This window comes from Radiomyces spectabilis, assembly GCF_025331425.1.
Source record: "Radiomyces spectabilis strain NRRL 2753 chromosome Unknown BYT42scaffold_4, whole genome shotgun sequence".
In the NCBI taxonomy this organism is placed as follows: domain Eukaryota; kingdom Fungi; phylum Mucoromycota; class Mucoromycetes; order Mucorales; family Radiomycetaceae; genus Radiomyces; species Radiomyces spectabilis.
The window spans coordinates 1,103,145-1,130,612 of record NW_026251929.1 but is presented as its reverse complement, the minus strand read 5'-3'; the positions used below and the strand labels follow the sequence as shown (position 1 = coordinate 1,130,612).

At 44.1% G+C, this 27,468-nt stretch overlaps 8 protein-coding genes and 1 non-coding gene across 9 annotated transcripts; 5 read left to right on the top strand and 4 right to left on the bottom strand.

Annotated features, from left to right (window-relative positions):
* The first annotated feature begins 163 nt into the window (after positions 1-163).
* On the top strand, positions 164-889 carry BYT42DRAFT_562959 (uncharacterized protein). The gene is made up of 2 exons (XM_051567530.1): positions 164-355; positions 421-889. The coding sequence occupies exons 1-2, from the start codon at positions 171-173 to the stop codon at positions 830-832; spliced, it is 597 nt and encodes a 198-aa protein (XP_051425265.1). The 5' UTR covers positions 164-170; the 3' UTR covers positions 833-889.
* Positions 890-1,915, bottom strand: BYT42DRAFT_562958 (vacuolar protein sorting-associated protein 29-like protein). The gene is made up of 5 exons (XM_051567529.1): positions 1,841-1,915; positions 1,686-1,760; positions 1,492-1,608; positions 1,176-1,417; positions 890-1,110 (listed from the first exon to the last, which is right to left on the bottom strand). The coding sequence occupies exons 1-5, from the start codon at positions 1,844-1,846 to the stop codon at positions 972-974; spliced, it is 579 nt and encodes a 192-aa protein (XP_051425264.1). The 5' UTR covers positions 1,847-1,915; the 3' UTR covers positions 890-971.
* A 1,163-nt stretch (positions 1,916-3,078) lies between these two features.
* Positions 3,079-8,590, bottom strand: BYT42DRAFT_493511 (SNF2 family N-terminal domain-containing protein; the record flags this gene model as incomplete). The annotated part of the gene is made up of 20 exons (XM_051564218.1): positions 3,079-3,283; positions 3,348-3,531; positions 3,632-4,338; positions 4,411-4,619; positions 4,698-4,799; positions 4,883-5,063; positions 5,132-5,205; positions 5,287-5,450; positions 5,515-5,814; positions 5,886-5,946; positions 6,018-6,098; positions 6,181-6,449; positions 6,530-6,639; positions 6,710-6,828; positions 6,886-7,017; positions 7,074-7,214; positions 7,289-7,360; positions 7,441-7,574; positions 7,648-8,072; positions 8,250-8,590. Coding segments are annotated over 20 exons (4,011 nt in total), but the record flags the coding sequence as incomplete, so codon positions are not given.
* Positions 8,591-10,346: 1,756 nt separating this feature from the next.
* BYT42DRAFT_562951 (uncharacterized protein) lies at positions 10,347-11,997 on the bottom strand. The gene has a single exon (XM_051567528.1). The coding sequence runs from the start codon at positions 11,703-11,705 to the stop codon at positions 10,704-10,706; it is 1,002 nt and encodes a 333-aa protein (XP_051425262.1). The 5' UTR covers positions 11,706-11,997; the 3' UTR covers positions 10,347-10,703.
* Positions 11,998-12,198: 201 nt separating this feature from the next.
* Positions 12,199-14,019, top strand: BYT42DRAFT_529680 (ubiquitin-conjugating enzyme/RWD-like protein). The gene is made up of 11 exons (XM_051565395.1): positions 12,199-12,384; positions 12,531-12,594; positions 12,685-12,739; positions 12,829-12,907; positions 12,970-13,046; positions 13,108-13,128; positions 13,216-13,225; positions 13,303-13,373; positions 13,448-13,493; positions 13,572-13,680; positions 13,751-14,019. Exons 1-11 carry the CDS (start codon positions 12,342-12,344, stop codon positions 13,830-13,832), a joined length of 657 nt encoding a protein of 218 aa, XP_051425261.1. The 5' UTR covers positions 12,199-12,341; the 3' UTR covers positions 13,833-14,019.
* A 686-nt stretch (positions 14,020-14,705) lies between these two features.
* On the top strand, positions 14,706-15,770 carry BYT42DRAFT_492980 (mitochondrial carrier domain-containing protein; the record flags this gene model as incomplete). The annotated part of the gene is made up of 3 exons (XM_051564186.1): positions 14,706-14,991; positions 15,074-15,414; positions 15,501-15,770. 3 exons carry the CDS (start codon positions 14,706-14,708, stop codon positions 15,768-15,770), a joined length of 897 nt encoding a protein of 298 aa, XP_051425260.1.
* A 2,872-nt stretch (positions 15,771-18,642) lies between these two features.
* On the bottom strand, positions 18,643-18,724 carry BYT42DRAFT_t55. The gene has a single exon. It is a non-coding gene; the product is annotated as a tRNA-Ser (tRNA).
* Positions 18,725-19,606: 882 nt separating this feature from the next.
* BYT42DRAFT_562935 (dicer-2 protein) lies at positions 19,607-25,153 on the top strand. Its single transcript, XM_051567527.1, has 8 exons — positions 19,607-20,099; positions 20,171-20,398; positions 20,465-20,631; positions 20,711-21,418; positions 21,498-22,432; positions 22,497-23,453; positions 23,540-24,596; positions 24,671-25,153. Exons 1-8 carry the CDS (start codon positions 19,671-19,673, stop codon positions 24,939-24,941), a joined length of 4,752 nt encoding a protein of 1,583 aa, XP_051425259.1. The 5' UTR covers positions 19,607-19,670; the 3' UTR covers positions 24,942-25,153.
* Positions 25,154-25,840: 687 nt separating this feature from the next.
* On the top strand, positions 25,841-26,947 carry BYT42DRAFT_266161 (cytochrome c oxidase subunit VA-domain-containing protein). The gene is made up of 2 exons (XM_051562780.1): positions 25,841-26,046; positions 26,281-26,947. The coding sequence occupies exons 1-2, from the start codon at positions 25,965-25,967 to the stop codon at positions 26,616-26,618; spliced, it is 420 nt and encodes a 139-aa protein (XP_051425258.1). The 5' UTR covers positions 25,841-25,964; the 3' UTR covers positions 26,619-26,947.
* The last annotated feature ends 521 nt before the right edge of the window (positions 26,948-27,468 follow it).

Here is a 27,468-nt window from a genome sequence, read left to right as displayed (position 1 = left end):
AAAATAGGACGCATCATCATTTCCTCTCTGCGTTTTTGATAGGAGCATCCTATTGATACTACCACTGTTCTAAGCAGTAGCACATGCTGTATATTATACATCATCAGAGCAGAACATAGATTATGCAATGCTGAACAAAGAAATGGCAGAGAAAACAATCAATGCAGCGGATGGTTTTGGTGATCAGACAAAACTCCGCTTTGTCCCCCCTCAGCAAGCCCAAATCAGCTGGACCCTTTTCTGGTAGTGCAATCTCCTTTGGTCCAACTATGAAGTCCAAGCTACTTTTGGCCGTTTCGTTGGGTCTCGTTTCTGCTCTTCAGCAGCAGCAACCTTTTGCCAACTTTGAAGACAAGTAAGCTTTGCCGAGTTTATTCCAACCCACGGTTTTTTTTTTGGTAGTGCTGACTGATGGATCAGGCACATGCGCGAAACTCATCGCATGGAAATAGCGGATGCTGTCACTTTTTTTAAACTTCATGATCTCGATGGCAATGGTTTCCTTGACGCCAACGAGTTACGCGCCATCTACGGTTGGGAGCGTGATGTGAATCCCGATGCCAACCACATTCAGGACATTATTCAACGGGCATTGCAAGAACTGGACAAGGACCAAGACGGTCTCATATCTATGCAAGAGTATTTGGCTTCCAAGCTACCGCAGTGGACCGAAGCGGATCAGCAAGCTGAGAATCAGTGGAGAGAAGATCATCCCGTCGGGTCAAACACTCCTTCGCGTCCTTCTGTCCCTGTTAGCCAACCTCAATGGCAAGATGACGAGGAGGACGTGGCGGCCTTTGAAGGCTACATACCCGAGAAATACAGAATGTAGATCCAGCCTTTTAAAAAATAAAAAAAAATAAAAAGGGGGAGATCGTTGATGGCAATATACCACAACCCCAATGAAATGATGACCCATTGGTATTTTTTTTATCAAAACGAAGAATAATACATTTATATCTTAGACATTATCACAGCATTTTGCCGGATTCGGCCGACTTTTTATACTCGAGCTTTTCGACCTTGACCTCATTCTCAATAAGTTTATAGACATAAGTCACCACCACACTGCCTTGAATGTCCATTAACACGAACGAGGGTATCGACTCACTACATAGATCCCTTTATGAGAAACCTCACTATTGTCCCATCCTTTCGATTCCCTTCATTCTTACCTGACACTGGGTGATGCAGAGTAGGCGCCGGTGGCACTTCCGGGGTTAATGAAAAATCGGCCGTTATTTTCAAACGCTTCAAACTGATGTGTGTGTCCTGAAAGAAGTACATCCACTTCCATTTGTCTTGCCGTGATATCGAGCGATTCTTGATCACCCCAAGGAATCACTTGATGTCCATGCAATACACCCACACGAATATTACCAATCGTCACCACTTTGGACTGAGGAAAGTTGGGATTCTTTTTTTTTAGAAAAAAAAAAACAGAGTGAGTCCTACTTTTACGCATACGCTTTATACATGTTTTCTCTTTACCTCGTCAAAGTCGCCTTTGACAACGGTGATATCGCCTGCGATCGTTCTCAGGTAGTCATAGGTTTCCTTGTCGCAAATGTTACCGGTGCAAATAATCTGCTGAATCTTTCCGGGCACCTGTACAAATGCAAGGTCAACAATGGGAATATCATTTGACACATTAGTGAGAGTCTTTTCTGTGTGAGCTACCGTACCAATAACTTTTTGAATTTGAGTGGCAAATCGTGCACACGATGAGGAATATGCAAATCACCTATAACAAGAACCAACTAAAAAATAAAAAAAGAAAACCCCATAATGACCATCATTAGTACTGATTCAACGATACAACAAGCGCAGGTTATCCTACCACCATGACGTTATTGTCTTTTTTTTTTCTTCTGGTTAGAAAATAGAAAGAGCAACCCACCCACCAGACTATTTGAGTTGCAACCCTTGAGCCCAGTTTGGGCTGCACACCGACATAGCCAATAGCGCGCTTTATCCCATCCATAAATGAAACTCCGGCTTTTAGTGGTGAATTGTTCAGCAAGCAAGCGAGCTGCCTTTCATGGTGCAACGATAATACAGATCCCCCATAGACATGACAATCGATGTCTCTATAATACTGTGTTATCATGAGTTTGGACAATAATATTTTCTTCTTGATGTCTATCCGAACTAGATTCTTGCGTTTAACCATGGTAGTAATTATATTCAAACAAGAGAAAAAAAAAAGAGAAAAAAAGACGTGAATTCGTTTAATCAATAAAATATATATTTTGCTGTTCTGAGGTGTTTATGTATAGAATGTGAAGGAGTTATCAATGCTCTTTCTTTGTGAGTGTTTTATAAGCGAGCGGATTTGTCTGGAAAGGAGATTTTTGTCAAATAAATGTTTGTCTGATTCTTTTTTAAACCATGCTACTACAAGTTTCACACGGCTTGCCACTACCGATCTGATGGTTTCTGATCGCTCGTGGATGACTCTTGTCCCTTTTCTGCTTCATCCGCCTCTTCCGCCGTTTCATTATGTTGCGATTGAGTAGGTTCTTGCAAAGGGGAATCGGTTTCCATTTTCACGGCTTCCTCGGAAGCTTGTATTGCCCCGTCGTTAGCCGTTTCGGATTGGGATTCGTCCTCCTTGACGTCTTCCTTGTTGTCTGCCTCGGCGTCTACCTTGGCCGATTCGTCCTCCTCTCCTTTTACTGCTTCTGAAGCAGTTGCCGTTTCAGAGGATGTGTCGACGTCGTTGGAGGGCGTGGCTTCTTTGGATGCGTCAACCTCTTTGGTGCCGTCGGTTTCCTCTTTGATGCCATCGGTTTCCTTGGCGGATTCAGCGTCATTGGACATGTCCACATCTTTGATGGTTTCTGATGCATCCTCTTCCTCTGCGGTGGCTGCTGCTGCCGCTGCTGCAGCTGCCGCTTTGGCGCGTTGACGCTGTGATCGAGTTTCTTTGCCGGTGCGTTGCCGTGTTCGACGTTCGGTCTTCTTTTGTTCTTTTTCCTGACTCTTACGTTTCCTTGCGTCGTTGGCATGTTCGCGTTGGAAGGCAGCAATGATACGTCGTAATCGCATGCCGATTTCCGCCTTGGACGGCCATACGTACGTCTGCTCATCCTCCTCATCCTCATCGCTCTTGGATTTGACCTTGTCTTCGGTATCCGAAGCTTCGCGATCACTGTAATCGTCATCGTCCTGTTTGCCGTGACTCGGCGCCGAATCCTCATCTTCCAAAGGTCCGGCTTTGCTGTCGTCGTACTTTCGACCGTAAAACGAAAACTCGGGATCGTTACGCATCGCCAAATACCTACAATTAATTTTAGCAATGAGCTCACTCATCAGGATCAATGCATGTATGCTTTTCAACTTACTGTTGATATCCGTGCTTGCAAATACCCAGCAATAAACTGCGATCTTCTTCTTCACCCCACCATTCCGCAGGAGCATTGCCTGTTACCTTTGGAATCGCCAGTTCCTTGGCTTCCTCCCAATCTTTCGGTACAATCTTGTCGCGAATGATATGCAGCATTTGAATACGCAACAGGAAATTACGTCCTAAATAATGAACAAAAAAACAAAGATATGCAATCAGGCAACCGTTCACAAACACATCCAACAGAGGGAACATGCGAAATCCCTCTTTTCTTTTTTTTACCTTTGCGTTCAATGTGTTCAGCATAGTCAGCGGTCGCTTGATGAAGGAAAGATCTGAATTCGGCAATTTGTTTCTTGGTAGCGTGAGCGTAGGGGATGGTTTCGTCGGCCACTTCATCAGCTGCATCGGTTTCAAGAATACTTTCAATATCGTCAATGAGTTTTCGATCTTCTTCATGCAACTGAGGCAGCACTCTTCGCATTAAAGCACGGGTCACGGCTTTCAAGTCCTTTTCCGATCGACGCGGGAAGTAGACGCTCATTTGATCCCAACAACCGTAACCGTAGATCATGAGTTTACGTTCGTATTTCGTCTTTTCCGACAAGCTCCACAAACGATGTTGCTGATCTCTTCGTCGAGTCACACGTTCCGGTTCTTCTTCGTACGCAGCATCGGAATCATCCGCATTATCGTTGGACGAGTAAGATCCATCCGCTGGTCGACTACCGAATCGATGCACCTGTCTTCGACGTCGAGGTTGAAGCAAGATCAGTTTATTCTCATCGGGCGCTTCGGTCGTATCAATGTTGGCCTTCTTGGCCCACTTTTCCCAAAAGTCGGGATCATCCAATTCCACCCCGAGACCATCTTCCGCAGCCGAGAACGTCGCTTTGGAGAACACCGATCCCTTTTCGTTGCCTTCATGTCGAATGACCGTCGTACGACGTTCCAAAATCTGGTCAATATCTTCCTCACAGAATTTGGTACTAAAAAAAAATAATTATAAATGAATGCCCTACTTGCTCTCAAGTGTCTCAGAAGCCGTTTTTTCTTCTTACCTTGCTTCGTCATCCAACATGGCGCCATAAGCACCTTTCTTCAATAGATCTTCGATCTCCTTCTTACTCAATTCGTGTTTACCGCCGCCTTCTTCATTGTCATGAGATCCTCCGGAACGTGACATCACGGCCTTGTCAAGACCAAGCTTCATGCCCGCTCGGTCAAACATGTCTTTTTCATACGTATTGGCACAAATCAAGCGATAAATCTATCAACAGCCCGAGAATGATGCAATTTTGTAAGCTTTTGTCTCTTTCTTTTTATACTGACGAGGGGAATGATTTACCTGGACAGGCTTGGTTTGTCCGATACGATGGCATCGAGCTTGTGCTTGCAAGTCATTTTGAGGATTCCAATCACTGTCGAAAATGATGACCGTATCTGCAGCCTAAAAGCAATTAATAGTTGTTAGTCGTCGACACCTTTTTTTTTTCTTTCACCCACTGATCTGATTCTTTGAATAATACGTACCGTCAGATTGATACCAACACCACCAGCACGTGTACATAATAAAAAGACAAATGATTCCTCAATGGGCAGAGTAGAAAATCGATCAATAGCAGCTTGACGCTGATCGCCAGGAACACTGCCGTCGATACGTTCGTGAGCATATTCACGTCCCCGAAGATAGTCGGCAAGAATATCCAAACAGCTACAGAAAGCTTCATTGTCAATATACCATGAGCAATGAAAAAAAAAAAAAAAAAAAGATCGGCTTACCTGGTGAATTGCGAAAAGATCAAAACTTTGTGATTGCCCTGCATAAGCCTCTTGAGCAATTTATCGATCAACACCTTTTATATTAAAAATGAAAATGAAAATTGTGACAGTGTCAGTGGATGAGCCTTATTATGATGAGGTGGGTGAGCACTTACCAGTTTACCGGAAGATTGAACAAGACAGTTGAACTGTTCCTGAGGTGATCTGGCGTGACATTCCGATACAATCACTTCTTCCGCACCTTCCAGTAAATAGGGATGGATACAGCACTTTCGAAGCTGCATCATGATATTGCGAAGATGGGGCATTTCCTTGTTGGCTGCGGTAAAAAGTGAGTCAATTGACACCATATTTTTTTCTCGGCATCCAAGATTACTACTTACTCTTGGCTTTCTTTAAGAAACTAAAGTTCTTCTCCAAGATGGCTCTGTACCATTTCTTTTGTGGATTGGTTAATTCTACTTCAATCACGGTTTCCTCCTTGACGGGAATCGTCTTTTCCACGTCTTCCTTGAAACGTCTCAACATGATGGGCTTCAAAAGGAGTTGCAACCGTTCGACTTGAGCCGCGCTTTGCAGATTTCCGTATTCAGCAAAGAAATAACGTTCGTCGTAAAACACTTCGGGTTGCATAAAGTTCAGCAAACTGTACAGTTCGTCCAAGTTGTTTTGCAAAGGCGTGCCTATACCACCAAAACAATGCGATGAGTCGGATGCCCCGATGGGGGTTTTTTCCCGCGGATCTCTGACTCACCCGTCAACAGAAGCTTATGTTCGATATAAAATGTCTTCAAGATTTCCAGCACCTTGGATTGCTAGATTCAATACAGCGTAAGCAAGCGTGGCCTTTTGGAGGAAACCCGAAAAGTAACAGGGCGGATCCTACCTTGTTTTTTAAACGATGAGCTTCGTCAAATACTGCGCATTTCCAGTTGATTTCACGCAACAGAGTGGCACTGGCTGAGGCCTATGAAGTGAATTGCAACAAGAAGAAGGATGAGTCATTCGATTCGCTCAGACGCATACCACAAAAGAAGAGGAAAACTCACCATTTCGTAGGTCGTGATCAGGACGTCAAACTTGTATCGATTTGGGATGGTGTTGCCTTGCACATCTTTGTAGTAAAACTCGGTATCGACGATCAAGCTACGAGCTAGCGTGCTACCTCGGAAATCCACTACGTTCAAATCCGTCCATGCTTTGAAAGCGCGTTCCCAATGAGGAATAGTCGAAAGTGGGGCGACCACCAAGAACGGACCGCGAACGCCCAAATTATGATATAGATCGACAAGGAAAGCGACCGATTGTACCGTTTTTCCTACAAAGAACCGCGCCACATGCGTGAGCCATGAAATCATTTCTTCTCTCCAACGGTCTATGTGGAGGATGGTACGTTACCTAGACCCATTTCATCGGCCAAAATACATGATCGGTAGCTGTAATAGCAGAACCGCAACCAATTGAGACCTTCCAGCTGATAAGAACGCAGATTATTGCCGTAACGATAGCTGTTTCATGAAAATAAAACGTGTCAGTCCAAACGAGCTTTCACTTTCTGTAGCTTTTGGTGTTTTTTACCTGGGGGATGCATCGTATTTCATGAAACGTGACAAGTCAGGACGAGGAGGGGGAGGTGCCAGTTTCTGAGGCGAGATTTGGCGACGATCGTGGAACTCTTCAATTTTCGATTCATCGATCTAAACAAAGCACATCAGAAAATCGGCATATTTGCCAGTCTCGCGTTGTTAGTTTACCTCTTCCACATCATCCTCGTTTTCCCAGGTACTGGCATCATAAAACTGCGCATTCCACTTGACAAGGTAATAAATCTTGGCTTCGCCAGTGGCAGGATCGGTCAACTCGCCTTCATCAATAATGCGATCCATCTAACCATGCGTGTGTGTGAGGTGATGGTAGATAATACACAAGTATTCGGTTTTACCTTTAGGTATTCTCTGAAATCCTCTCCTTTCTGTCCTTCTTGATTCCATCGCTGAAGGAATTTCTTGACACGGTGTTTACCGAGATGTTCTCCTTCAACCTGTTCCAAAGGTACCCAATCCACATGATGATAACTTGTATTCTAATCCCAACCGTGTATCAGTACCCCATGACCCTACAGAATAACGCCATTCTACCTTGTAAAATGTAACTTACTTTATATTTGATGAGGAGTTCTTCTTCACCGGTATCCTCATTGGTACGATAATCGAGAATCTTCTCAAACACCTGTAAACCAAATGGACTATCTGTAAGAAAATGAAGGATTCGGATTGCACGTCATTACACCTCATCGTCTTTCTCTTTACCTTTGTTCCCATGGGAATAACCACCGGTTCTTCATCAGGGGCTCCCTGATGAACCTGAGCATTTTTACCCTTTCGCTTTGACTTGCGTCCGCTATCACTGTCTTCAAATTCGCTGTCTTCCGACCCTTCTGATTCTTCCAAGAAATCCTATCAAACAAAGGGCTCATTAGCCATGGTGGGTCATCACGACACACGACCGGAAACAACTTACCATTTCATCTTCTTCATCCGAGGATTCGTCGTAGGACACCTTTTTCTTTTTGGCGTTACGAACGGGTCGTTTCGGTCGGGGCGGAGGAGGTGCCTGTTGTTGGAGCTGTTGCGGTGGCGGTGGCGCCGGAGGCTGTTGCATCATCATCATGGGACGCTGGAATTGCTGCATGTACATTTGCCGTTGCTGCATTTGTTGCTGTTGTTGCTGCAAACGTTGTCGGTAAGCAGCTTGCATGGCGAATTGGGCTTCGGCGGTCATGGGATAGCCATTGGATCGAGAAAATGTGTTGATGAATTGGGCATTCGGAGGTGGGGCCATGGGTCGCATGGCCTGCATGTTGGGATGAGCCATCATGGAAGGTTGCATATTGTACATCATGTTGGGCGGCGGTGGCTGGCCCATCATGTTGGGGTTGGGACTGGCGTTCATCATGTTCATGTGGGGATTGCCAGGCGACATGATGGCGGGATGACCCGTCGGGGTGGTTGGATTGCGCATGTTCATGGGGGTTGCTCCTGGCGTTGGACTCATCATGGTTTGCTGCGGATATTGCATTGGCGGCGGTTGCGAATACGGCGGGAAACCATGCGGAGACGGATATCCCATGGCTTGCTGGGTCATGAAATTGATCTGTTGAGGAGACTGTTGAATGGGGGAAGACTGTTGTTGTTGTTGTTGTTGCATCATGCGTTGTTGCTGTGGGTTGGGCGGCTGTTGTTGCTGCTGTTGTTGTTGTGGATTGGGTTGTTGTTGCTGTGGATGATATTGTTGTGGATGATATAATGGAATAGAGAAGGCAGGATCTATAGGCGGATAATTGGGCTGTTGCATGCCCATAAAATTAGGATGAGGCGGTTGCTGTTGTTGCTGCCGTTGCTGCTGCTGTTGTGATGGTGGTTGTCCTGTTGGTGGCGTTGCCGAGGACGCGGCGGTCATGCCTTGCTGAGGGGACGACGACGGATCTGCGCCAGGCATTTGGTAGCCCGACGAAGACATGTAATGTTGGAACATATCGCGCTGATGCGCCATTCGTCAAGGACTCTCCAAAGAAGAGGAAATGAAGAAGAAAGGGCGCGGTGAAAAGAAAGGCTCGTTCAAATCAAATGAATGGAATCAGAACGCGCTAGAGAAAAAGAAAAAAGCCGAGATACGATTGATCGTTTTTTTTTCCCTACACCATAAAAAGAAAAAAAGAGTCAAGACCGTTAGATTAAGAACTCACTATGGTCACACACCGGCCTGGCCTTTCTTTGCTCCACCCTTCCTATTTTTATCATCATCCTCTCTCACTATCTCTCTCTTTTCTCTTTCTCTTTTGGTCCTTTTTCAACACTCCGCTTTTTTTTTACTTTTTCTTGATTTACCCTCCCGCCCTTCCATCCGCTGCTTCTGTCAATGTCATCAACTGTCAATTAACTGTTGCCAATCTCCTCTTTTTTTCCATGTCAGGCCATGCCACCTGCCACTCACTCCCTCCACAGGATTGCATGGTCAATCTTGAAAAAAGTTCAGATGACTGATGCGACCCCTTTTTCTTTTTTCTCTCTGTTTTCCCTCTTTTCCACACCGCACAGCTACTCCATGAGACCATCCACCCATAATTGACATGGGGTCTCGTGGGGCGTGACATGACACTTTTTTCGTGAATGACGTTGACATCGCTCGCCCAGCCACGTCTGATGATCCACGTCTCCGTTTCCTTCCTCCTTTTCTTCCCTGGCCTTCCTATCCTGTCACCATGACTCCCCATGACATACCAGTAGCTTCAAAGGTGGAGAAACAAGGTTTGATCAAAAGATGATGCTGGTCAATTCGACAATGAGCACCAAAGAATTAGTCGTCCAAAGGGAAGTTGCTTTTCGTCAATGCACAGCCGCTTCTCTTTTTCTTTCCGTGCACAGAAAATGAACCAGAGGAAAAAAAACAATAAACAAAAAAATTGCTGCCATTTCTTTTTACCAATCCAAAAATTTTGAATCCCCCAGCCTTTTTGGGGTTGCGAATTGGGAATAACGGAATAAAACGAACAAAGGTCAGACAAGTTATTTTTCCCCATCTGTAACCACAGCATCATCAACATTTTATTGGGCACTTATCTACATTCATCGATGGCTTCTCTCCATCTTTTTCCGAAAAAGGGTGACCTCATATAGCCTTCAACATACCACCTTGCCAACAACTGGATTTCACTCTCCGCGCCGTCTCATTGGTCAAAACTATAACGCCATGACGTGGTGGCCCCTGGTGGCCAGCTCGTACCAATGATTGCCGCAGTTGTTCATCACCTATTTTTTCGAAACAGGATCGGCCACACGCTGTACACTTGCAACTTTCACTGGATGAACAGTTGGTCCCTGTTTTGTGATGGTATGCATTCGCAGCCCTGATTTCTGGTGCAAGTGGGTAGGATGGACGATCGCACAAGACCACAGTCACTGTGGTACGCTGGCTCCAAAGAAGATCCGGTAACAAAAAAAAAGGAGCGTCTGAGCGTCATTTCCCTTGGCAATCTCAGTGTAACATTGTCTTTATGCAACGCGGACGGAACATGGCCATGCCATTTCTCCACACTGCCACACTGCAAGTTCGTTGCTGCAAACAACCAAAGCGGCTTCTTCCTCTTTTAAGCCCTTACCAAATAAAATAAAAAAGAATGGTATCATTCACCATTCATCGCTCCATCAATTCATGACTTATTTAAAAATCTGGTCGCCATCTCTTTATCGTTTCACGAATATCAAAAAAATGACTACAAATAGATATCCGTCCGTATATAGGATTGGATTATTTATTCTATATCCATATAACCAAAATTGGCTCCTGTGATAATGGTCAACGACCCACCTGGAGGGTCTAACTTGTGCTTGTTTTTTATAGTTCAGTAGAGAGTAATAACATTGTCTTTTTTGGGTAATTCGATACAGCGCCAAGGTAGTGCAAGTGACGACAAGTTTCCCCTAAAAAAAGAACACTAGCCGCTGTAACAGAATGGCAGTCGATATTATTATTATTTTTTCGTCATGGCAATGAATGTTTCGTATGGTATAAGTTATTCACGATCGGAATCGGAGGGGTAACCTAGGGTGATGGAATCATCGCGTCTGTTTCCAAGGAAACGAACATTTTTTCGTGTGGACCGACTGCGGGGTTTTTCATGAGGTGGATGGTACGCGGATGGCGATGCATACTGTCGATGGGTTGGGACGACACGATCGCTGAGTGAACGACGTAACTTGGAAGGCATTCGTGGAGAAGAAGCTGACGATGGCATGCGCATGGACCCAAGCGGTGGAGGCGGAGGAGGAGGAGCGTGAACAGAAGGAGAGTGACTGGATCGCATCGATGAGGCTCGCATGGGCCATTCATGATGTGGCGATGGCCATCCTGACAAGCGAGGTTCCCGTGGACGGAAGACGGGGGAGCCTGAAAAGGGCGATGGATATTCGGGATGAAAAGGAGGTGTTGGGTAAGCATGAAACGGAGGAGCCTCATTTAAAGCAAAGGGTAAATGCGGGTTCAGATTGAAAGGCGATCCCAATGGATGGGTCATGCCAGCCGGGCTCATACCATGTGATAATTGCCCGGGAAACAACGGCGGTTGCAGAGGACCATGAGACAACATATCCGGTCGGTGACCAGGCACCCACGGCGTTGGCATTGGCCTCGGCATTTGCATCTGTAGGCCTGCCGGATCGCCCATCGGTGGAAACATGGGCCAAGGCATGGGAGGAATCGAACCATAGTGTCCACCACCACCTGGTAAGCCGCCACGAGGTCCGCCTGGTCCTGGGCCGCCTGGCCCGCCTCCCATACTACCACCGGGAAAAGGATGCATGGAGGAAGAAGGATGGTGATTTGGACCTGTGGATCCCGCGGGTTCATCCAGACCGGCTCGATCAGCTGCCGGTGTACGTTGATCTAGTAAAATAATACTGTGTTCTCGGTGCATGCGTTCATCCTGGATGGCTTGTGAAGAAGAAAAAAAAAGAAGGAGCGGGATATTAGAACAATGAGGTCTGTATGGTCTTGTTTCTGAATCATATAAATCCATGTGTACAAAAAAGGACAACAAGAAAGAAAAAACATTGGCTACACACTCGGAACAGGGGCTGAAGTCCGCGTTCCCGTCAAGATAACAATAGGCGGCTTGACTGAATCTCGACGCACCGATAATATAGGCGGTTCATCACCGACATAGTACTGATCACAATCAATGTAATAAACAGGTTGTTCGGCATTTGAAGAACTTGACGAGATCATCTTTTCAAATAATAATAAAAAACAATCGAAAAACGAAAAAAAAAGAAAATAACAAAAAAAGAGCGAAAACCAAGAGAGAAAAGAAAAAAAACTCAGAAAAAGCCTAAATTTCACCATCGCATGAAATTGATTGGTTTAAAACTCCACTCAGCCCACCTTTTTTTTCGCAACAAAAAAACCGACCATTCAGTTCATACAACAAATGAACAAAAGCGGAGCGTCGATCCGAAAAATACAAAAACCCAAGTCACAAACTGGCCATTCACACCGGACCCAAAGGACGGCTGCTACTCCCCTTTTCTCTTGCCTTCTCTCTCTATTCTCTCTTTTTTTTCCCTCTCTCTCTCTCTCTCTCTTTTCTCCGCATTCTAAATTCACTCCTCATTCACTTTTGTTTTGTTCTTCACTCACTAATTCCCTTTTCCTCATGGCATCTTCTGCTGCAAATATTCTCCAGCGTCAGTTCAAAGGTAAAGGAACCCCATGGTCCTCTTTTTTCCCCATTGCATTGGACCCATTTGAACTGGGACTACCATTCAACCAGTGTGACGGGTCATGTCTTTTTTTTTTTGTTCAACCATCGGTATTGACCCTAGGTTTGCTTTGTCTCGAATAGAATTAACGCGGAATCCCGTACCGGGGTTTGCTGTCGACTTGAAGGATGACAATATATTTGTCTGGTACGTAGTAGTGTCCCTGATAGCAACAGACAAGCCCTGAGGATTTATGTCACTAAATTAAAAGAAAATTATCACTTTGCATAATTCAAGGGATGTCGCCATCATTGGATCACCTAAAACCATTTACGAAGGCGGCTATTTCAAAGTAATATCCGATGAGAAAAAAAGAAGGTCTTGCAATTGCCTTGGAATCATGCAGCTCATCTTTTTTTTTCCTTCTCATTCCATCAATAGGCAACCATGGCGTTTCCCCCAGATTACCCATTCAATCCTCCCACATTCAGATTCGATCGTGACTTCTATCATCCAAATGGTAAGTCTCTATCGGCACATCTTCTTTACCAACGTTTTTTTAAATGATTTTCTTTTGCGCAGTGTACTTGGACGGTAGACTTTGTATATCCATATTACATCCTCCAGGGGATGATCCCATCAGCGGAGAAAAGGCGGAAGTAAGTGAGATCATGTGAACTTTTTGACTGTTGGTATGGTAATACTCATGTCATGCATTAGGAACGTTGGAATCCAACACAGGTAAGACTTTTGTCTTGTAACAAAAAAGGTACCATTTTTATTCGGTCGGGCTAATAAAAGGTATCATTGCCTGCAATGTATTATCAGTCAGTTGAAAGTAAGTATCATCTTTTCTTTTTTTTTGCATCCCTTATTTGTTCATGCTTCAGTATGTCTCATCCGGTTACTTGGCAGGTGTTTTGATGTCCATTATTTCATTGCTTGCCGATCCCAACTGCTCAAGTCCAGCCAACGTCGATGCGGGGGTAAATATGGGATTCTTTTTTTTTTTTTTTATACTGGTGGTTAGCATGATTTCTAACTCAAGTGTCGTTATTAGGTCGCCTATCGCAAAGATCGTGAATTGTACGACAGCATAGTAAAAAGTAAGAATGGCGTGCTAGACGATAAATGCAAACCCACGGGCTGACGCTGTTCCTTGCACTTTCTTTTTTTTTCCACAGATCAAGTCGAGATTTCCAAAAAAGATATCCCTCCTGGATTCAAAATGCCACAATCAGAAAAGGATTTCATGATTGCAGCACCTTTAGAAATAGAAGAAGACGACAACTTGTAAGTAAAGGCGGAGATTGTCGCGGGAGAGCAAGGTTACGATGGACCTTAACACTGTGGCAATTGTTAGTTGGTACGAATCAGGCGATGCCAGTGATTTTGATGCAGACGATGATAACTACGATTTGGACGACGAAGATGAAGATGATTAAAAAATTCGGTTGCCCATGACTCGGTTTTGATTTTTCCAGTTTTCAGGCCGTCGTAATTTAAAAAACGGTTTGTCTGTCCTTCCAGTCAACATGCATGGACCCAAAAGAACAGTGTGTAATCCGTATTTGCAGAGAATTTCCCCCACTTACCCATTTTTACATTATTTCTTTTTTTTTTTTTTTTTTTCAACCAAGACCTTGGACATACAGCACAATAAAGCAGCTCATCGTTTGCTTACTTGTCACCACCACGCACATGTTGCTATTACTGTCGAGCCACGGATGGTTTGCCCACCTGCTCCATTTGACTTTCTACGGGTTAGGCTCCTGATCTTTTTATTCTATAGTTTTTGCTTGTGGAGAAAAAAATATTTGCGGCCGGCTGGAAATGACCCTATACGATCTTCTTGAGACTATTTATATAGAATGAGTTGACGATGACCGTCAACAAAGAACTGTATGCATCGTGTATTGAGCAACGTTGGGATATGTATGTGCGATGAGGCTTAGCAGTGCTGTAAGGAGTCGATTTGGCTGCTTGCTTGCATACAGGGGCTGTAATTCGAATCGTCCACCCCCAAAGGACAGGTCAACCAAAAAACAAAAACGGGAAACTCCGAGAAACCGGCCGATAAAATTTTACAAAAAAGGAAATTATGCTGACGCAAAATGTCGTCCTCTGCAACTCGCTCTCACCCAATGACGAGCTGGCCCGTGCCTTGACGCAGAGACACAAAACGGGGTATGTTTTGGACCTGGATGAATCACTTTTTTTGTTCCCTTTTCTTTTAAAATTTTACATCTCCTGGATCCTTTGGATACCGGTTTCTCTTTTTTCTCTTTCGTCTTTCTTTATCCAACGCTTCGTAAATCATGACCAGTGTGGCAAGGTCAACGCCTTTTTATTTTGGTGGGGCGGCTTCGTGTGTGGCTACTTGTGTCGTACATCCTTTTGATCTTGCCAAAGTCCGCCTTCAAACCACTAAAGGAATCCACCGAGCGTCGATGCTGGCGACCATGATAGCCATTGGAAAGAATGAGGGATTGATTCGTTTGTATGCTGGTCTGTCAGCTAGTCTGTTACGTCAAGCGACGTATTCTACCGTTCGATTTGGTGCTTATGACAAGTTGAAGCAAATGGTGCAATCGAAAACGGAACGTGAGTCTTTTTGGCCCCATTGATCCAATGGTATTCGTCCTTTTTTTTTCTAACTCCTCCTTGTGTGACATCCTCCCCACAGATCCCACCGTGTGGCACTTGTTGGCGTGCTCCACTACTGCAGGAGCCATGGGCGGTGCATGCGGGAACCCAGGCGACATTGTCAATGTACGAATGCAAAACGACGGTCAACTGCCGCCTCATCAACGTCGACATTACAAGCATGCTTTGGACGGTATCATACGTATGAGCAAAGAAGAAGGCATTTCTTCTCTCTTCCGCGGTATCGGTCCTAATATCAGCCGTGCTATTCTCGTCACTTCCTCCCAATGTGTTTCTTACGATATCTTTAAAAACTTTTTCTTAACCCAAACCTTCATATCCGACGGTCTGGGCCTTCACTTTCTTTCCAGCGTCATGGCAGTAAGTGTACACCTCTATCTTTACTGTGATTGGGGCTTTTTTTTTGGATTGGGCAAAAAAAGGTTCTGACAGGTGGTATTTCTTAGGGTTTTGTTGCAACCACCGTGTGCTCTCCTGTGGATGTCATCAAAACACGAATCATGTCTTCCAGTGCAGCTGATCGCAAATTGTCCTCACTGAATATCATGGCGCAGATGTACAAAGCTGAAGGTCTCCGGGCCTTTTTCAAAGGTTGGACGCCGGCCTTTATCCGTCTCGGCCCTCAAACCACCATCACCTTCGTTGTCATGGAACGCTTCAAAGCATGGCACGCTGCATGGATCGACGGCAAAACTGCCGTCATTAATGTATCATAAATTGTACTATAATATTTTGTTTTCTGTACAGACACTTAATTTGTATTTAATGGAATAGACCAAAAAAGTAAAAACGATAACCCTGATTTTCTTAGTCTTTTAAGTCTTTGGAGTTACATTAGACTGCCTGCTTGCGAGATCCAATGGAAGAGGAAACGATGCGAAGTCACTTTATCTGAAAGGCACTGATCTTTAATATAAAGACAGATAATATAAAATGTTCTTGGCACCAGCATACACGGAAACGTATAACATCCTGTGTACATTATCCTATTGTATATTCCCTTGGCCTTGCCTGCGTATGATCCCCACGAGCAATATCGAGTGTGGGCATGCCCTTAATGGTCTTCATTGCGGATATCAATCACTTGTGGTATGCATATGGATATTGAAAAACCAGTTACAGTATTAGCCATTGATTATTACCTACCAAAAATTCTCTTGGTGCTTCTCTTGGCTGTTTACTCCCTTGAATTGCTTTTATAAGACGAAAACAATGTGAATTCTTTGCTACGTTTGTTAAATCAATTCGTTTGGGTCAAGAAATATTCGTCTCGTTTTCGTTTCTGGTCTTTGTAAACGACCCCTTCAGGCACATGCCAGGTATGTCTTCAACCTACACTGCAAGGACGCCCTACGATATAAATATTCTCCATTGATTGAGAAATACTACCTGTAACTAAATGAAGCCTGGACGATGATATACGTTCCACTAACTGCAATGCGTAAATTTCTGGTCTGCGATGGATTTCTGAATAACCTTCTAATCCATTTATATATAAATGTTGTCTTAAAGTAATCGCGTTCTGACCTTACGGTTAGTCCAGGTGCAAATCTGGATCCAACATAGCGGACTTGAATCTGTTGTAGTCATTTTCTGGTTAACTCCTTTCGCGATTACCTGCGTAAAGTCGCCTTGTAATACTCTTTAGAATGCAGCATCAAATTTTGCTTAGACATTATGCGCCATGACCGTAGCCTCCCTTTCATATGAGTTTACGTTCTTATCATAATTAAAATCTTTGAAAAATTAGCGATTTTGTAAATCACATGATCTACACTAAGTTATCAAGACCTGTTAAACCTTTTTTTCATCTTTCAACCATGCCTCGCTGCCCACTTTCACGATAATAGGCGAAACAATCAGCAGCAAGATGCCGTTTGCGCCAGTTGTGGTCAAACAGAGCATCGTCGCCGTTCACATAAAATGTGAGTGGAGCTCTTTTTTGAAGAAAGGTGATTGACGATACGACGATCTGGTGTTTTGTAGCATCATTTAATTTGGGTTATCTGTCAGTTATACTGTATATGCCCTTTCATTCTCTTCAGTAATCGAATGATACATGGAGCAGATATGCTTCGATCTGTGTAGCTCATCATTCATGCATCAGTGAGGTGACTATTGTTTCATCCATGGAAAATCACATATTTTTGTCCGAATTTTTTCTTCTTCTTTAGTTTTGCATCTCTTCTGTTTGCCTGGAAATCCCTCACTATCATTGCATCCATCATCCATCATTCAGACTATGGCGTGTATCTGATCCGGTCGATTCGATTATTATGAAAAAAGGTACCTTTTGTGTGATACGACTATCCGTTTTTCGACAAGAAAAAATTTACCTGTCCTTTTTCTCTATTCTGTCTTTAGCTTTTGGTTTTCTCTCCGGTTTTCTTTTGCCTGGCAAGCCATTCAAGCCATCCATCCCTCCAAAACCTTTCTACTTTGTTCGGGCACCAGATTGTGGCCAATCCGGTTTTTGTCGTCAAAGGCATCGTCGGTGGTGTGACTCTCTTTTTCATTGGGAAACGCTGACGCGTCCTCCCCAGGTTCCTCTCATATGGATTGCTTCCCGTGGTATCGCTTTCGATATTTCTTCCCGACCATTTTATTTTGTAGTTGTAGTATGTATTTTGTATTTTAGTGAATAGTCTTCTTGCAGTCTTTTCCTCCTTTTTTTCCCACAGGGTTTTCAGGGGGTTTTTACAGACGCACCTATTGTATTTACTTTTTTTTTTTATATTTGTATCCTTTCTTTATTTCGGTCGGGAAGCCCTCGGTATCTGCTGCATCAAACATCAAAGGTAAAATATCTCAACGAAATTTGAATCAACCAAAGAGCTTACTAACTCATTTTTTTTTTAAATACCCAACATTCCCACACATCTTTGTAGATCTATCATAACCTTGGGCGGGACAGAACGGAGGGGGTCAATGAGTGCTGCTTTGTTCATTAAAAGTGTTTCATGGTATGCCAGAGTATTGACATTAATATACCAAAGTTCCATCAAGAGTCTCGCCCAGGTTATGCCGTATTGCGTTAGGCTTTTTGTCTGACGAATGTCGCTCAATGTAAGAGTGCGGCATCCAGTAGCAGGTGGCATCCATTGCACAGCGGGTGTACGGCTTGTTATCATAACATTCGCTTAGATCAATATCCACACAAATCAAAAAGAATAAATAGATTAATTTCCTCGTTTCATCATTCCTATTGACCTGATTCCTCTTTGGCCATTGAAGTCCCAGCAGAGAGTGTGACCATGGAACTTTTGTTGTGAATAAAGCGAAGAAAAATGTTGATCTTGCCAAACACAACCATCCTTTTATAAAAGAAGTTTTACCCGCTCTCTCAGCTCTTCGCCTTTCCGCCTCAGCCATTATCCTCTTCTACAAAATTACCCAGAGACATGCAAAAAATCATCGGCTTGCTATTAATAAAATAAAAAAATATCTTCTTTCCTATCCGTAACCTTTTCGTTATCCATTCTGGTGATCCTGTCAGTATATCAGGACGTTGATGATCGTTTTTATTTTTTTCAAAAAAAAACACGAATCTGATTGGTGGAAATTTTGGCCCGGAAGAAAAAAAAAGAGCGTCGCCTGCAGGATTCGAACCTGCGCGTCCAAAGGACAATGCCTTAGCAGGGCACCGCGTTAACCACTCCGCCAAAGCGACATTTTTGACTGAAATTTTTGAAGTCCGTGACAGCAATATATCAATCTTTGCCGGACGGTCACGTGACGGTCCGGTGTATCTGCCTCATTAATGCCAAAAAAACTGCATGTCTTGCTTTTGTCGGTCGAGTGTGAATTGGATTTTTCAATTGTTGATTTGCTTAGAGAAGTATTACTTTACACGTTTTGGTACTTATGTACAAAAGCTATGATGAAGTCCGAAAAGGTGATATCTGCCGACAAAGACGATTGTAAAGTTATTGGGATTAGCTTTTTGTTCTATGCTATATTGAGCTCATTGTTGCGCCGCATGCAACTTTTAGTTAGTTGTAATGCAGTCTTATCAGCCAGTAACTAGGTGATTTTCCTTTTATTTGATATTAAGAAAGCTATAATAATTAAGAACGTCCAGGGACGATAACAGACGATGGTGGGCATGTTCACTTTCGATTACGTGGTCGTTTTTCATGATGCCTGTATAGAAAATAAAAAGGGACCTTTTGCGACGATGAAATCTGTTAATGGCATGAACGTATTATTAGTTTTATGATGACCAGATGGGCTGTAAAACTAGTTACGCATGTGCCTGAAAGCGCAAGCTTTTATGAACTACTGAGAAAGTGGAATAACCTCTGTTCATAATAGACAGAATGAAGTGCATAGTGGAAACGAGAAAGGATAAAAGGATGGGCAAGGTGAAAGCACGACCAAAAAAAAAAAAAACCAGCACAATGAATGAACAATGAAAGCTGTTGAAATTTTTTTTTGGTAAATAAAACAGTGATCTGCAGGAGAGAAAAAGTCACCGAAATCATTGACATTTCTTTTTTTTTTTTTTCTACCAGTTTTTTTTTTTTTTTTTTTTTTTTTTTTTTTTGGTAGTTGGTTCCATTCCAAAGCGGTTCTATTTTGTGCCTTGGCCTTCCCGATAAAATTGCATCACATCAATGGTTGGCGATGCAGCAGCTGTAGTGGAGTGTAATGAGCAGGACAAGGACAGAACCTCGCTGCCCATTATTCCCATTCCGAACAAAATGAATGAAGGTGATAGGGATCGATTGCTAAAGTACCTCGATCCCGAATTCTTTGAAGCCAAACCCGATGCCAAAACGAAATCGACTTATCAACTTGAGATGGAGGTCAAGGAAAAGCTGGATCTCGACGAATTAGAAGAACCTGAAGAAATGGTCGATGATCAAGCTGCCGTCAAACAATACCTGCAACCGAAAGAGTATCAGTACGAGTTGTTCAAGAAGGCCCAGAACGAGAATATCATTGCCGTACTCGATACTGGCAGTGGTAAAACGCTGATTGCTGTTATGCTCATTCAACACATGGCGAGATTGGAGCGGGATCAACGTCTCGTGAGACGCAAGGTAGAGGGGTTACTAACCCTTTCGGTTGATGATGATACTGGATCACTGATAACTGACATATTGTGATTTAGGCCAAAATGACTTTTTTTCTTGTCGATCGTGTGCCTCTTGTGTTCCAGCAAGCGAGTGTGATTAGTGCCAACTGCGATGTCGTGGTAAAGCATGTCTGTGGACAAATGGATGTGGATAGTTGGACAGAAAAGACCTGGCGTCTTTTGTTTGAGGAAAGCGACGTTTTTGTCATGACGGCCCAGATCTTTTTGGATACCCTTCGACACGGTTTTGTCAGCCTGGATGAAGTAATTATCAACCTGTTTCTTCCACACTATTGTTGTCGGTCTTTTTCCATTGATATATAATCCTAGGTCAATCTCATTATTTTTGACGAATGTCATCACGCTACGCGACGCCATCCTTACAATTTGATCATGCGTGAATTTTACGACTGTTGTCCCGTCGAGGGCCGACCCAAAATCTTTGGCATGACCGCTTCGCCCATGCATTCAAAGACCGACGTACAATACAGTGCAACGTAAGCCCACGAAAAAAAGACTCCCACCCGGAACAAACCTCTATTGACGACTTTTTCTTGGGGGAATTTTTGAACCTAGTCACCTCGAGCATAACCTAGACTGCCGTATTTATACCGCGACCAATTTGGAGAGCCTGAATAGTCTAGTACAAAAACCCAAAGAGATCGTCATTGCATATCATCCGTCACCTGGTTATGATTTGACGCCCACGCTTCGGACGCTTTACGAGAAATTAAAATCCGAGGAGCTGTACAATCGATGTTTTGTGATTGCCGGCAGTTCCTTGGACCATCTGGGGCCCTGGTGTACCGAACGTCTGTGGCGAGACATGCTGCAATCGATTCGAAAAAAGTTTACCAACGAAGGCAAGAAACGCACGCTGGAAACCGAGAATCTGTTGAACGCGGCCTATGATATCAGCTTAAAGGGTGCTCCTGACAATCCGAATCTATCGGATTTCAACTTGTTCAGCCCCAAGGTCATCAAGCTTATGAAAGTGCTTTCCATTTATACCCGCATGGAGGATTTCCGTGGCATTGTTTTTGTTGAACGAAGACACACCGCCATTGCTTTGTGTGCCTTGATCCAAGCTTCCGAATCGCTCTCATCTCTCAAATGCGCGGTGCTGACAGGCCACGGCACCAAAGACGAAGGCGATTTTCAAATGAAATTTCACGAACAAAACAGAATTATTCGACAGTTCCGTGATGGTGATACCAACTTGCTAATCGCTACCAATGTCGCCGAAGAAGGTCTTGATATCCAGCCCTGTAATGTTGTGATTCGGTAAGTAATTTTGGCCGCGCTGGCCGCGTTTGAACAAACTTGAATTTATCTATTGAAATTTGATGTGGTTTGGTATTAGTTTTGACTTTTTCACTACCCTGATCAACTATATCCAATCGCGAGGTCGTGCGCGTCGCCGTGATTCCAAGTATATCATTCTGACGGAATCCAACAATATGAGCCAGTTGGGAATGATTGACGAATTCCGGAGATTGGAGGAAGATATGAGAATCTTTTGTCAGACCTTGCCTGCCGAACGAAACATGGCCTCCAAGTTTCTGTACGGCAACGATGAAGGTGACGAAGAAGCCGATGGCATGTATGATTCAGACGATTCAGACGATGATATGCTGGAAGAGTGCTACCTGGTGCTGTCGACCGGGGCTAAAATTACCAAACAGTCCGCGGTGCCTCTCATTCATCGTTACTGCGCGTCTTTACCATCGGATGCATTTTGTATCCCGCAACCGCTTTTCGAAGTGTTTGCCAATGGCGGCGGCTACTGCTGCACGTTGTATCTGCCCAACAGTGCGCCTATACGCGAGGTCACGTCCAAAGTCGCGCGAAGCAAAATCCAAGCCAAACGATTGGCGGCTTTAGCGGCTTGCACGCAGCTTCACAGCTACAAAGCGCTTACCGATCACTTGCTTCCGGCATTTCAAAAATCCAACTACCTTGGCGAAATGGCGCCCCAAGTTGATGAAAACGGTCTCATCATCGGTAGTCGACGTCGACGCAACTACTATCCAAAAAATTCCCCCAAATTCTGGGAAAAGGAAGAAGAGGAAGAAGAGGAAGAAGTCCACGAAACAGAGCAAGGTCATGTCGAGGGTCACGACCAAGCCCCCATCGCTGTCCAAGACAAGGAAAACGAACCACCACAACAAAAAGATACGATCAGCGAGTCCCCGACTGCCGAGGATGCCTCCCAGAAAACGGTGGATATCATCACCGAGGCCGTCGATACCATGACCGAACCGTTGGTTGCTGAAAATGCCCAAGACGCAACGGATGGTAAGAATGATTTCTATCAATGTGTTTTACGCATGGAAATACTGAATGTCACGTTTTGTGACAGAGGAACAAGAAGAACCATTCGAGATTCCGACATTGTATTTGTCGACGATCGAGGTTAGGCTATCGCACGAAAAACTCAACGGGGTCCACGTTCGACGAATGGCACTGTTTACAAAGAAACCATTCCCGAGCCTTCCAGGGATCGAATTGTATGGCCACGGCGAAACTTTCATGGCCGCCGTGCATCCTCTCGACTTTACTTTTACGTTGGACGAGGAAAAGATCCAGCTCTTGGCTCAATTTTTGCTAACCATGTGTACGACGGTGACGAACAAGCAATTCACTTGTCCGTTGGACGAATTCCCTTACTTTGTTGCGCCACTTGTCTTCAAATGCCATGAACCACTGCCGGTGCTTGACTCGGTTGACACATGCATGAATGTGATCGATTGGGCGGAAATGGAACGCGCCACCGCGGCTGCGTTTGTGCCTTTTGATTTGAGTGCGCCCAATTGCTTCGAAGACGTGATTCTCATTGATTACGCGGACAATCAACGACGTTACTATATCAAGGAGGTCTGTCACGATATGCATCCGCATTCGCCTCCTCCCAGCGATATGGAGATCCGTGAGACTGGTTTTGAAAGTTTTGCTGCGTTTTACGAACAATCGTATTCGCTGAAACTGACTCAACCCGAGCAACCCATGGTGCGCGTGAGCCGAGTACGGAAAATGATGAATTACTTGACCAAGCTCCCGCATCAGGAACCCAAAGAGAAAAAGTCCACTGCGACATTCGTGATTCCCGAGTTTTGTAAAACGTTCACCATGACAGCCAGTGTACTTCAAGCTGCCTTGTTGTTTCCTGCCATCATGACCCGCATCGATTCGCTTCTCCTGTGTTTTGAAGCGCGAAATCGTTTCAAGATTCCCGCCACCGATACCCTAATGCTGGAAGCCTACACCGCGCCGTCTGCCAATATGAGCATGGATTATGAACGATTGGAAACCTTGGGAGGTAACATCAAAAAGCGAGAATTTTTGCAACCAAAAGGATTAACTCATACGTGTCTCTTTCTCTCTCTGTCTTTCACATACACACAGATTCCTTGTTGAAATTCATTGCGACAATCCGATTATACATCAACTTTCCGTTTTCCAACGAAGGTGAGCTGCATTGTCTGCGTATTCGTGTGATTTGCAATCGTGCTCTTTACAGGGCAGCCAAGCGATTAAAGATTGCTCGTTATGTCAGTACGCAAGCGTTCAATCGTCGGTACTGGCGACCGCACCATTTTATTGCCAGTACGGATACCGAGGAAAGTCTGAAGGAGACGAGACAACACATGCTGTCGGACAAGACGCTGGCCGATATTGTCGAAGCGTCGCTGGGAGCGGCTTATCTCAGTGAAGGATTGGACGGTGGTCTGCGGTGTGCGATTCAAATGCAGGTGCCTTTTGACGAAATCACTTGCTGGGATGATTTCATGCCGTATTATTTGGTCAACCGTGACAAGGTGCCTGAGCGTGCGGGAGCGAAAGCGCTGAGCGAATTGGATGTTCCCCGTCTTGAAGGCATCTGTGGATATCAATTCAATCGACCCCTGCTAGCTGTCGAGGCGTTGACCCACGCAAGTTTGCCAAATTCCAATTCGACTGTGCCGTGTTATCAACGTTTGGAGTTCTTGGGCGACGCTATTCTGGATTTCTTGGTTATTCGTTACCTGTTTGAAAAATACCCGTCGGCGTCTCCTGGTCTGATTACCGATCTGAAGGGGTCGTGTGTCAATAACCGTGTGCTGGGTATCATTTGTCTGGAGTGCAATTTACACCGACACATTATCCACTATTCGAATGCGTTGATCCGCGCCATTCAGGAAACGTACGAAGAGGTGCAACAGATGAAGGAAGATGGCACGGCGGTGGGCGAATACTGGACGGATATGAATATTCCAAAAGTGTTGTCCGATGTGGTGGAAAGTATGATTGGGGCCATCTTTGTCGATGCGGGTTTCAACCTGGCCCCCATTGAGAAGCTCTTCGACAAGTGGTTTTTAAATTTCTTTGATACGCACGTGACGCCGGAATTGATTCGTGTGCATCCTTTCCAAAGACTCACACGGACGTTGCAACAAGCTGGCTGCGAAGGATTCATGTTCCGGTAAGCGATGATTCTTCCACGTTTAGATGGGGACGGTCCGGATCAAAAACTAATATTGCATTGTGTTTGTTTAGCAACCATACGAGTACTGGCACGGACGAAAACAGCCAAAAATGTGTTATATTCTTGCACGACAAGCCTTTGGCATGTGGATCCTCGGATAACCTAAAGGAAGCGAGAAAAAAGGCAGCTGAAAAGGCCAATCTGCGTTTGGAAGAAGAACCCGATCTGTTCGACCTCTACTGCAACTGTAACGAGGTGCGTGCCCAGCGAGCTGAAGCGCGTTTACGTCAACGTGAGGAAGCTGGCAGCGATGATGAAGTAGAAATCATTTACAATACCTAGAGCGTCATCCAGTCCTTGGTGCCCAAGGAAGGGGTATCCTACCCAGCTCATTGTCCCCTTTTGCATCACTTTATCATGAAAAAAAAACCCCTGATCTTTTCGCCACTCTCCATATTCCCTATCATCACTCATATCACCCTTCATTCAAGCATAACGTATATCATTGAATAAAAATAATATCAAGAGTGTCCTCACTGACCAGAGTACTGTCTCTTTTCTGAAATGCAACGTGTTCATTGACAAAGTATCTGAAAGCATTTTGATTTGAGTATTCAGTTTTGTTTATACTCGGGTCATGACGCAGTAGCATGATAACTGAAGACTCAAATATAACCAACGTGTGTATAGTTACGCACAATTCTTTTTGCATACAAATATTCTCATCAATGTTCAAAAAAGTCCGGTATTTGGAAATTGATATATATTCTGTACGTCCCTGCGATCAAAGTGAGTGATTGCTTTTACGAGACAAAAATCAAGTTATTTATCGCGCTATTTGGAATGATAAAGCGAATAGAAAAGGGTCTGATACGGACCTTTTGGCAAAGCACACCAAACGTAGACAATCTAGCAAAGGCAATCGCGCGATGAACAAACAAGTCCATGAAGCTGGTTGAAACCGAGTTCGCCATATTAACAACCATCCTCGGGAGAACCAAGCCCCCACGCTTCCAATGTTAAAGCTACGTGCACGTGCATGTCATTGGCATATTGTTTTAGTAACCGCTCCGTTAGAGTCTTTTCAAGTTCACACTCAAGGTTCATGGATGTTTTCTTCTAGAAAAACCACCAATGAGGGTGGCCCCCCTCTGTTTTTGATGACGACATGGAGTCCCAATTTTCTCATTCAAAAGGAAGTTTCGTGTGGCCGCCCCCCCAGTGGCTGGGCATCAAATTTTTTTGGTTTTCGACATGGTCGGTCTTTTTTTTTTTGTTTTACTGGTGAAAAAAAAACATAGGCCAGAAGCTTCTTCCTCTTTTTTTTTAATTCCTAACCCCCACTCCATTTGATATTTGACCATCATGCTTCGCGCTGCTTTCACTGGTGTTGTTTCCCGCGCAACTGTCGCTCGCTCCGCTGTTGCCGTCCGTCCCGTTGCCATGGGTAATTATTTCTTGTTCATTTTGAAACCAAATGCGCTCGCAACCTTTTGGAAATTGTGACTAATGGTTTTCTGTTTATTGTTTATTATGATAATCTTTTTTTCATCACTTTCAATCGTCGTCTACACCATTCCATGTCACTGTCTCTCTCTCTCTCTCTCTCTCTCTCTCTCTCTCCCCATTTACGTCGAATTTATACGCAAACTTAATACGGATGTTTGAAATTGTTCATTAGGCGTGAGCAAGCGTTTCTACTCTGCCGGTCACGAAGATGAGAGCTTTGAAGCTTTCACTGAACGTTACGTCAAGTTCTTTGATGGTGTTGAGGATCTCTTTGAACTCCAACGCGGTTTGAACAATGCTTTCGCTTACGATCTTGTTCCTGCTCCCTCTGTGATTGAGTCTGCTCTCAAGGCTGCTCGTCGCGTCAACGACTATGCTACCGCTGTCCGCGTCTTCGAGGGTCTCCAGGCTAAGGTGGAGAACAACAAGCAATACGAACAGTATCTCGAGGAGCTGGCCCCTCTTAGAAAGGAATTGGGTATCTTGACCAAGGAGGAGATGGGTTTCTAAAGCATTGACGGAAAACAAAAAATTGTGCAAAAAAGAATAATATTATATTCATCCTTTGTGATGGTGGTTGATTGTTTGAATGGGCTGATTTTCTGTCTCCCATAATTCTTTTTTTTTATTTTTTCCGTTTTTTTACAATTTCTCCGTTCAAGGAATGAAAAAAAAAACCAAAAAACCTCATTAAACTCATTCACTAGAATTTCTTATTTATATAACACATCGTGTATTTAACAAATAACAAAACCAGTGATTTCCCCTGAACGAGAGCATCAAAGATGAAGAATGACCAATGTCAAGAAAGAAGTAGGCTTAGGCAAAGAAAAATTCCGATGAAATGACATTTTTTTATTTCAACACATGTGATTGTTTCCTTGTCGAGTTTCCCATCACTGTGTAAATATATCTAGAAAAAATCATACCATTATTTTGAAAAGAAACCAAAAAAAACAAAAAACAAAAAACGATAAGGTTATTCCACAGAAAAGAACTGCCGACAAAGTAAACAGCACGTATCTGAATGAGAGGACTCGCTTCTACAACAGCCATATCGTCTATGCCCACATCGCTTTGAAAAACGAGGGTGCCCAGCATTGGATAATTTCAATCGAAATTTCCATGCAATACGAGTTTGATTCGGCCAGCGTCTGCCCTTGAAAATATCTCATTTCGCGACATCCAAGGTTGTGAGAAAAAAATATGCATGATCGCACCACTTCTGCGCAAAGTATTCAACTTCGATACCATACGATCAACCCTATCCAAGAATGTCCCCCCTTCTATGCATAATAACAGGACCAAGAAGATGGTCGATGATGATGATGATGAGGTACTGTTTCTGAAGCTGCGGTCC